At 41.7% G+C, this 9982-nt stretch overlaps 4 protein-coding genes across 4 annotated transcripts; 2 read left to right on the forward strand and 2 right to left on the reverse strand.

Annotated features, from left to right (window-relative positions):
• Positions 1-63: 63 nt before the first annotated feature.
• LOC135165786 (protein C19orf12 homolog) lies at positions 64-789 on the reverse strand. Its single transcript, XM_064127413.1, has 2 exons — positions 624-789; positions 64-445 (listed from the first exon to the last, which is right to left on the reverse strand). Exons 1-2 carry the CDS (start codon positions 787-789, stop codon positions 186-188), a joined length of 426 nt encoding a protein of 141 aa, XP_063983483.1. The 3' UTR covers positions 64-185.
• A 121-nt stretch (positions 790-910) lies between these two features.
• On the forward strand, positions 911-2294 carry LOC135165781 (tubulin-folding cofactor B). The gene is made up of 6 exons (XM_064127407.1): positions 911-1176; positions 1250-1393; positions 1501-1588; positions 1680-1871; positions 1999-2071; positions 2153-2294. The coding sequence occupies exons 1-6, from the start codon at positions 1057-1059 to the stop codon at positions 2268-2270; spliced, it is 735 nt and encodes a 244-aa protein (XP_063983477.1). The 5' UTR covers positions 911-1056; the 3' UTR covers positions 2271-2294.
• Positions 2295-2380: 86 nt separating this feature from the next.
• Positions 2381-4145, reverse strand: LOC135165774 (pleiotropic regulator 1-like). Its single transcript, XM_064127393.1, has 2 exons — positions 4019-4145; positions 2381-3833 (listed from the first exon to the last, which is right to left on the reverse strand). Exons 1-2 carry the CDS (start codon positions 4019-4021, stop codon positions 2472-2474), a joined length of 1365 nt encoding a protein of 454 aa, XP_063983463.1. The 5' UTR covers positions 4022-4145; the 3' UTR covers positions 2381-2471.
• A 128-nt stretch (positions 4146-4273) lies between these two features.
• Positions 4274-8211, forward strand: LOC135165766 (uncharacterized protein C05D11.1-like). Its single transcript, XM_064127380.1, has 3 exons — positions 4274-4544; positions 4649-7478; positions 7717-8211. Exons 1-3 carry the CDS (start codon positions 4373-4375, stop codon positions 7775-7777), a joined length of 3063 nt encoding a protein of 1020 aa, XP_063983450.1. The 5' UTR covers positions 4274-4372; the 3' UTR covers positions 7778-8211.
• The last annotated feature ends 1771 nt before the right edge of the window (positions 8212-9982 follow it).

Below are 9982 nucleotides of genomic sequence, written 5' to 3' on the forward strand. Positions count from 1 at the left end.
CCTTTGAGTCCTGTTAAGAGTTTATCACTAGGATTTCATTAAATAAATTAAATTATTCAGGTATAAAAAAACTGTAATGAGTTATTTATTCACTTTATCGTGTGTTGTACACTAATACCAGCCATATATATTTTATATTTTAGACAAATTATCTGATACAAAAATTAGCCTTTCCTGTCCTCTTATCATATGACAGTCACTCTCATATCCGTTTCCAAGAAAGACCTCACGATAGGGATCACCAGGCCAGTGATGCTGTCGTATGTAGCAACTTTTAAGGCAAAATCAGCGGCTGTTAAAATATTCTGCTGGGTAAGTAGACGCTTAAGTGCCGTTGCCAGACGATTTTTTTGGACTTCGGTCAGGTCGTTGAGGAGAATGTTCGGAACTGATCGGAAACTTCCATTCCACTTGTATGCTGTTGTAACACCAGCCACTGTCCCACCTGGAGCATAAACACCTCTCAAAATACTCAGAAGACTAATATGCGAAGGCTCAGAATGCATTGCCATTCTTGATGCTATTGCAGATCGCATTTACACATGTCATGCAATCAATGCTTTCCCCTCTAGGGTGGTGACTCTTGACTTTTTTGATCATGAAATGGTAAGTAGCATAATTACCAAAAGCCAATCCCCAGGGTCCCAGCAATAATCCACAGATTGTGGTTACTGTGCCAACAATAATCCCTGCCTTGACACTGCTCTCCACTGCCACTCTCATAGACTTTATCTCACCAATCTCACAAACGACACGGAGGAGCTCCTCTGTGTCCTCGCACAGTGCCATCCCGAATCATATTACTGCAATCTTCCGCCAACTGCGGAGAAACCCCTATCAGAGCAGAGTGACAGCAGGACAGCTTACAGTAGATGACAAATTTCATGGTTGTTTTGGTTAACAAAACCACAGTAGCTCCTCTGCGGAGTATCGATGAACAACTGGTGATCAGCTGATTTGCAGGAAGTTGGTTCATGTATATTAGAGTCGTTTCAAACAAATTGAGGTGCTAAAGAGTCATCAAAATTCGATTTAGTTATCACTGATACCGAGAAAATGGCTGAATACACGGTGATCACGTCGGATTTCGTTAATTTGACGATTTCAAACTCTGGACAACAATCGTGTTGTGTCGAGAGGAGATTTCAGAAGGGAATTACCATAGATGATTTCAAGGTAAGTTTATGAAGAACGAAATTGAATGGAATTTATTAATTTTTTATTTGTCATGACATTAAATTATTTTTAGGGAAAATTGGAGCTTCTCACAGGTGGCAATCGAGCCACCATGACCCTGGAGGTCTTCGACAAGAATAATCAGTTGGTTTGCAGTCTCACTGATGGATCTCGTCTCCTAGGATCTTATTCCATTGACGATGGCATGAGAGTTCATGTATTTCCTTCATTATTTATTCACTCAGTCCCACCTACACTTTCCATTACTCACAAATGGGTTTACAGTGTAACATTTATCCCTAATTGTCTCGCTAATTGGCCTAGGTTACTGATACATTCATCCGTCCAGAAGAAGACCTCTCGAAGGTCGAGAAATTCGAGATATCGGAGGAGGAATACTCAAAGCGACCAGGTGAACTGTTAATAAAAATTTCCTTCACTATTATGCCATGGTAAATACTCCCAAGGTTTAAATAATATTAAAAACTTTGTTCTGGTCGCAGACACTGTCAAGGCATTCCTAGAGAAGAATAAACTGGGAAAATACAATGAGGAGGAGCTGAAGAAGAGGGAGGAGGAGAAGAAACTTGAGGAAGCTGCCGAGGAGGCACTGGCTCAGGCTCTCAATGTCGGTGATAGGTGCGAAGTTCAGGTGCCTTCGTTTCCGAAACGAAGAGCAACTGTCATGTACGTTGGTGAGTACTATTGTTCAATCGATTGCCTAAAGAGTAATCATTCGCGATTATTATTGATCTGTAGTCTTAATTATCTTGAAAGACTCTTCTTGAAAAATACACCGTTTTTATAAATCAATTCCTCTAGGTAAAACTGACTTTAAAGATGGCTGGTGGGTTGGGGTTAAATACGACGAGCCACTGGGAAAAAATGATGGATCGTAAGTACCAGATGTGTGCCTTATTGAATTTTAATCCCTAATTATCCCGGCCCTTATATCCACTTTATGAAATTTAACTAGGGTGAGTGGAAAAAGATACTTCGAGTGTCCTGCCAAATATGGTGGCTTCGTGAAGCCGGCCTCCGTCACAGTAGGTGATTTCCCAGAAGAGAATTATGATCTCGACGAGGAATTATAAATCCAATGAAATGTCCTTGTCAATTATAATATTCATTTTTTATACAAACCGCACTGCGAATTATAAATAAATTTGAACGCTTCAAGCTTTTGTTTTTGACCGTCATTCCATACTTTATAAAAATCCCTTATATTTATAAAATTATTTACAATTATATATGTACATTCACATCCGAAATACTCTAAAGAAATGTCTTATGGATTAATATTTTCTTCGCTTAATGATATCTGGTCTCCAATTGACCGGATGTGTCTCCTCGTTGGCAGTATCGTCCTCCTTATAAATCTTGATCGTTTTATCCGCTTCAGTGGTGATCATCCTAGTCCCAGACATATCAAACGTAATGCTGAAGATGCCCCCCTCACTGTCCATGGACCCAGGCTGTACAGGGGCCTGCAGTCTCTGGAAGTTATACCCAGTCCTCCAGTCCCAGAGGTGCATCGTGCCATTATCAGCTCCCGAGACCAGTACTCCATCCTCATTAACAGCAAGACAATTGACGATAGCATTGTGTCCAGATAAATTCTGAATGTACGTGCCATCAGGACATTTCCACTGTTTGATGTTGTCGGGGGAAGCCGAAGCGAACATATTTTGCGTAGGATGAAAGCAGACTGATCGCACACTCTTTTTGTGATTCGTTAGGGTCACCCTGGTCCTACCAGCAGCCAGATCCCACAATCTGATAGTGCAGTCGTGACTTCCAGTGATTATCTGGGGCTCGGATGCCTGACAGATAACACTCGCGACGGTATTTGTGTGCCCCACTAGAGTGTGAACATTTGCTTTTGTTCGCATGTCCCAGACTCGTCCTGTGGAGTCTCGACCAGCTGTCACCAGGACGTCGATTGTTGGGTGAAGTGCCATGGAGTAGACGGCTGACAGATGTCCATGATAATGACGAATTACTTTATTGTATTCTAAATCCCAGCATTTCACCTGTCTATCTTCACCACATGAAAATAAATACGGGTGCCTATGAGAGACTGCTAAACCCCTGACACTACTGATGTGTCCAGTCAGGGAGACTTTCAGGATTCCACTAGCGAGATCCCAGATTTTTATCACTCTATCCCCAGATCCTGTGGCAAACCATTCATTACCAGGTTCCACCGCACAACAGCGAACCCATCCCAGATGTCCGCTGATGACTCGGTACAACTTCCAGGGAGCGTGCCATTTAGGTTTGGCCATCGTGGGAGCCTTTTTAATGGGTAAAGTCACTGCATTCATTGGTGGATTGGCTGGAACGACTGCTGAAGTGACTGGAATTGATGGTGGGGCGTAAGGTCCAAGGGAGGTGCTATCACAGGCTGTGAATGACTCGTCTCCAGGGGGTGGAGGGTCTGCAGGATCGTTGTCAGAGGGTCGAGGCTTTGCCTGAATGTTCTGCTTGACTCGATCCATTATCGGGCCATACGAGTCTCGTGCTTTTATTGCCTTCTTCTGGTTCTCAACGGCTTCGTCCAGAGGCGGAAGGGATCCGTAGTCATGGAGAAATAGGTCGTGAGAACGTTTCAAGGAACGGAATACCAATGTGTGGACTGACAGTTTCTGGACATCCTGGAAATTCATTGTAATTTATTGGAGACGACAAAGAGATTGGAAAATATCAATAAACGTTCCGAAGAGAACTCTAGTTAATTCAATGAATTGTTTAGTAGATTTTTGTTCTCTGGAAATCCCCTGGAACTTCGCTGGAAATTCTCTTATTTTTTGACAGCAAAATTGTTGACAAGTTGACTCACCATTTTTAAATAATGATCGATTTATTATGTCCAAATAAACTTTAACTTTTCAACGCTTCGATTACGTTTTGATTTGCGAGGTTATGAGCGTCGACAAATGATTGGGAGACTAGACCAAAGACGACGCACTATTATTATTATTATACGCTGCTGGCGTCAAATCAAACCCTCTCTTTCCGCTAGACAGTCGCTCGGCTGAATTGCGTTGTGAATCCGCATTTATAAACCTAACCAGTAATTTCTGGTAACTGTTAAATGTACTGCGTCTGACTTCTGAAAACCCCCACCATCGAAAACTCCACAAAAGCCGCAAAATTTGTCGAAGTGCTCTGAACCCTGCAAGTTCACGGAATCATGGCCCCTGTTGATAGTTCACCAGCAGCAAATATGAACGGTTTTGAATTAATATCGTCAATAAAATCAAACGATACAATTCCAGTGCACAAATACAAGTCAACAAGAACAGGCATAACTGTTTTCGTTGCTGAAGTAGATGGCCCAGTCGTTGGAGGGTACTTCTGCATTGGTAAATAAAGCATCTCTAACCTATATGTGTCAATATTGGTGAAAAACACCATCTTCTAATTAAGATGATTCAATCGAGTAATAAATAAAAAATAATTTCCTCAGCAACTGAAGCTTTTGACGATGACGGTCTCCCCCACACCCTTGAGCACCTAGTGTTCATGGGCAGTGAGGATTACCCCTACAAAGGTGTCCTCGACCTGCTGGGTAACCGTTGTCTAGCCTCAGGAACAAATGCTTGGACCGACACTGACCACACAAATTACACAATGACAACCGTAGGAAGTGAGGGATTTCTCACTCTAATGCCGATCTACCTGGATCACATTCTCTTCCCCACCCTCACTGATAGTGCCTTCCTCACCGAAGTCCACCACGTTAACTCCGAAGGAGAGGACGGTGGTATCGTCTACTGCGAAATGCAGAGCAAGGAAAATACTGGCGAGAGGCTTTCATCGGTGGAGCTCATTAGGTCTATCTACCCAGGCAAATGTGGTTACAAATCAGTGACTGGGGGAGTAATGAAGAACTTGCGCGAGAGCACAAGCAACGATAAGGTGAAAGCCTTCCACAAGGAGTACTACAGACCCGAGAACCTAACGATAATAATAACTGGTCAGGTGAACCACGCAGAGGTCTTCAAGGCCCTGCGACCCCTCGAGGACAAGATAATCTCGAAAGGAAGTCGAGGGCCATTCCAACGTCCTTGGCAGAGTCCAGTCCCCCCATTTTTAGAGGACGCAGAACAGGAGATACTTTACCCCTGCGATGACGAGGACACTGGGCTGGTGACAGTCGGGTGGAGAGGGCCTTCTGGAGTCAGTGAGCTCTACGATTTAACTGGCTGTTCTCTCCTCCTGAAATATCTCACTGATAACTCAGTGAGCCCATTTCAAAAGGAATTCGTGGAGATCGATGATCCCTACGCCTGCAGCGTCGACTTCTATCTGATCGAGAACTCCGTCTCAGTCCTGTACCTTATGTTCAGTGGAGTTCCCATTGACAAGATTCCTCTGGTGAAGAATCACATGAAGAAAGTGTTATCAGATGTCTACAGTAACAATGGAATCGATATGAAAAGAATGGCAACTGTCATTCACAGACATCAGTTGGAGACTCTGAGTAATCTTGAGAATATGCCCCACGACAGCATAGCTTTTATGCTGATTGGAGATGCCCTGTATGGACGTGACAACAAAGATCTTGAACACAGATTGAACGCCATCGAGACTCTTAAGAAACTGGCAGCTGAGCCACAGTCTTATTGGATAAATCTCATTAAGAAATATCTCATTAAGTCACCAATGGCGATAGTCAATGCCAGACCTAGCGTTGACAAGCAGAGGGAGGTTGCTGAGGGTGAGCAACGACGTTTCGCTGAGAGAAAACAAACTCTGGGAGAAGAGGGACTGAAGTTGAAGGAAAAGGTACTCCAAGAGGCTATTGCCAAGAACGAAGCCCCCATTCCTGACGAGGTACTCACTTGTGTTCCTGTTCCAGGAACTGATTCCATTAATTTCCACAATGTCAGGAGTTTCGTTTGTGATGGGCCTGAGCAGCATCCACGATACGATATTAAGAAGATACCACTGTACAGCTGTTTGAATCACGTCAATACGAATTTTGTTTATCTATTTGTGGTCATGGATACATCAGGACTTGCCAAGGAGGCTAGAAGGTACATGCCACTGATTCTCGAAGCCATTGGGGAGTGTCCCATCGAGAGAAATGGAGAACTGGTTCCATACGAAAATGTTGTTGCTGAAATTGAAGCTGATACCATTGCTCTTGAGTTGAGAATGGGCTTCGATAGGGTCTCCAAGTTCGGTTGTGGAGCTTACAGTCACAGTAGTATTCTCATGCTTCAGATGGAAATGTCCAAGTATGCGAAGGGAATTCAGTGGATCAGGGAGCTGCTCTACGATACCAAATTCAATCCTGAGAGGCTGAAGATCATTGCATCCAGGATGCTGAATGAGATAACAATATGCAAGAAGAAGGGCCACAAGATCTGCGGAGATCTCATGAAGGGACTCATGTATAATAAGGAAAGTAATCACTTCAATGCGAGCTTGATGAGACAGCAGATGTTCCTTGCGAAAATTGTGGAGAAACTGGGGACCAGTGAGGGAGCGGAGGTTGTTAAGGAGATCGAGGAGATTGTCAAGATCTTGACGAACCCCAAGAATATGCTGATTTATATTGCCACGAATGTGGATAAGTTGAGTAATCATGTTAAGGATCTTTATAGTCCCTGGAGTGTGCTGAAGGCTGGGGACGTTGAGAAGAAGAAACTAGAAATTCTACCGGACTACAAGCTCATCAACTCCAAGGAGGAAATAAAACTTCAGGGATGTGTTTTGGGACTTGGCTGTGTGGATTCAGCATTTTTATCTCAAAGTTGCTCGTGTATCAGCGATTTTGAAGATCCTGATTTGGCACCACTGCTCGTTTGTCTGCAGTATCTTACACAGCTGGAGGGTCCAATGTGGAAGCAAGTTCGTGGTCAAGGCCTTGCTTATGGCTTTAATATTTACACTCGAGTTAATGAGGGACTCATGTACTTAACGTTCCATGCATCCGCGAATATTGTTGGAGCCTACAAGGAGACAAAAGCAATCATCGACAGCCACATCTCAAACGACTCCTGGGAGAGAACGCTGTACGACAGTGCAAAATCCTCTCTCATATTCCAAATTGTCGAGAGCGAGAAGAGCGTTGGTGATACGGTATCCCAGTCCCTTCTTTCATATTTCAAGAATGTTTCCCACAACTACAATCGCCAAATGGTCAAGAAAATATACACCGTTGGCTTCAAAGACCTGAGTCGAATGGCGAAAAAGTACATAAAACCCCTGTTTGATCCAGAACAATGCAAGACTGTCGTTGTGTGTCATCCATCCAAGGTCACTGAAGTTTCTGATGCCTTTAAAAGGTAAGAGTCACTGAACAAATCCGTCAAGTGTCTTCTTCCATTGAATCAATTGCGAAATAACTGCTTGAAGTTTAACTTTTCCACATATTTGAAAATTATGAGCGAAACAGCAATTAGCAAAGGGAATTATACTATCGTCAATACTGGAGCAATTTCGCACTAATTTTTTTATGGAAAAGAACGAACGGAGAAAATGTTGATGGAAAACTAAAAATAATGTTGATATAATTTTTTACAGCTACAGCCAGAACCTAGAAGTATACACATCCCTGGAGAACAGTCACCTCAATTCTTGGTGAATGCGTCCAATCACTTTCAGCGAATCTGCTTAAAAATGTCGGGTAATTTGTTGCTAAAATGTACAAAACCAAACGTATTACGTAAGTACATCACGATTATGATTTCAAAATCAGCTTTGATGTATACACGTGCCATTCACGGAAAAAATAATTGAGGATGCAGAGAATTTTTGCCCTCTTCAGATTGAATACAATTGCACTGACCTCTGAATCACAGAATGCTGGATATTTTCCAAGGGGTTAATTATTTATACACTGAGCATTTATATTTTAGCATTTTACAGAAGTTGAATGAATTCTCCGCATTGAATAATGAGGTTCCAATCAAATTTCCTCAGGACTAATTCCTATTTGGCTTAATTTTGATATATTTGAATAGATCATTGATATTAAATACTAATTGTCTTTGAATGAAATAAAATTGAAACTGCGAACTAGTGTGTTTAATTTCCTTTGGGAGAATAGAGGAGATTTTCCATGAATTGTTGAATGCTAATGAAGTAAATTAACTTTTATGGCTTGAGTGTTCAGAAAAAATAGTCATGAAACATTAAATGTTCATTTGCATGTGATTTTAACGTTGAGATATTTATAGATGTGAGAAAAGGCATTTTAAAATCTCTGAAAAAAAAAATTGTAAACATATTCGCGCTGAATAAATTCAGCAAAAGAGTCGCCAATTTCCGGAGAATATTGCGATCGTGAAGAAGTACATTCCAATATTTAATAAATACAGAAATTAAAACGGGGAGTCAATCGCTCGTTGAAAGAGAAAGGAAGAGGAAGTGGATTCCGTAACGATATGCAGTCGATTATAATCGAATAAACTTGTGACACACGCCTCGAAAATACTCCAAAGTCCAATTCACCACCCGAACCCTTTGGACTTTTTCGCAACTCAACGCAGGTAACACGGCTGTTCAGCATTCGTGAAATCCACTTGCCACTAATTCTACATTCGCCATCGAACCAACGGGGTTCGTTAAACTCAAGTAGAAGTAGTTGGCCCTGATGTTCCACAGCCGTGCAACGCAGTTCGTCCTCACTCCGGCTCTTTCCCCCAATGTTTCGATGATTTTCTAGGTGAAAACGACGTTGAAGGTGAGAATTGTGGAATCTGTCAGTCACTCGAGTACCTCTGGGTCATAATTATCATACGAAATAATGAGGCAATCGATTTACTCACAAATTTATGCCGTCAGTCATCAACTTTTGACCCTTGTTGAATACAATCAACGATGGGACTCGTGGACAATAACGATTTGTAAAATTATGAATTATAGGAATGAGAAGTTCAGTCATAAATAATATTTTTTTGGAACTCAGGAGGTGACAAAGATATTTTTTCAACAATTTTCCCAAAATTAAATCCGTCAAATACCGAAGTGAGAAAAAAAGAAAGGAAAACAACAGGTAGACTTAGGAAAAACCAATAAGAACCGTCAAAAATCGTGGAAGGTCAGGCGTCATTTTGAGAAATAAGGAATGCAAAGGGAAGGCCGAAAATGTTGAAATTTCAAAGCCAATTTAAATGTGAAAAATTAATTGTTTTTAAATCCTCGAAAAAGGAATAGAAATCAGACTCGCTGGATTCTTCATTTCACGTTCAAGTGTTGTACGTGCTGAGCATGAAACAGTCCTCAATGAGTGAATAAGCATGTCCGTTGAATAGAATGAGCGATGTACATCGAGCTACTCCAGGCTCAAACGACACCGAAGACAGGATGCAAATGCCAGACGTCGATTGCTGAAACCGTTAGACAGCTCCGACGAATGAGTGAATGAGTAACTGTCCCATTTCCTCATTAACAAAAAATAAACCCACCTATACAATTAAATCAAGCACGTGAGAGTAGAATCGAGCGAAATTTAGTGAAGATAGCGTGGATAAAATTAATCCCGTTGGATAATTAATGAGGAGGCGCTGACGTACCGGAGAAAATAGCTGGAGGACTGGGATTTCTAATCTGTTTTCTGAATTACTGTGCATCACATAGTGCTCCAGTTCCTGACTTTATTATTTTAATGATGCGTCCGGGAAAGACGGTCATGTTGTGTTTTTTTGTATTCAAAAGATATTTAAAAATGAGAGATCTTAGTTTTTTCTACAATTATCACATCATCTAAATTTTGAAGGTCTGAATTCTATGGGTAAAAGCAAATGAAAAATCCAAACTCCACAAATTTTCAAATTCCCTGAGAAAT

This window comes from Diachasmimorpha longicaudata, chromosome 9, assembly GCF_034640455.1.
Source record: "Diachasmimorpha longicaudata isolate KC_UGA_2023 chromosome 9, iyDiaLong2, whole genome shotgun sequence".
In the NCBI taxonomy this organism is placed as follows: Eukaryota; Metazoa; Arthropoda; class Insecta; order Hymenoptera; family Braconidae; genus Diachasmimorpha; species Diachasmimorpha longicaudata.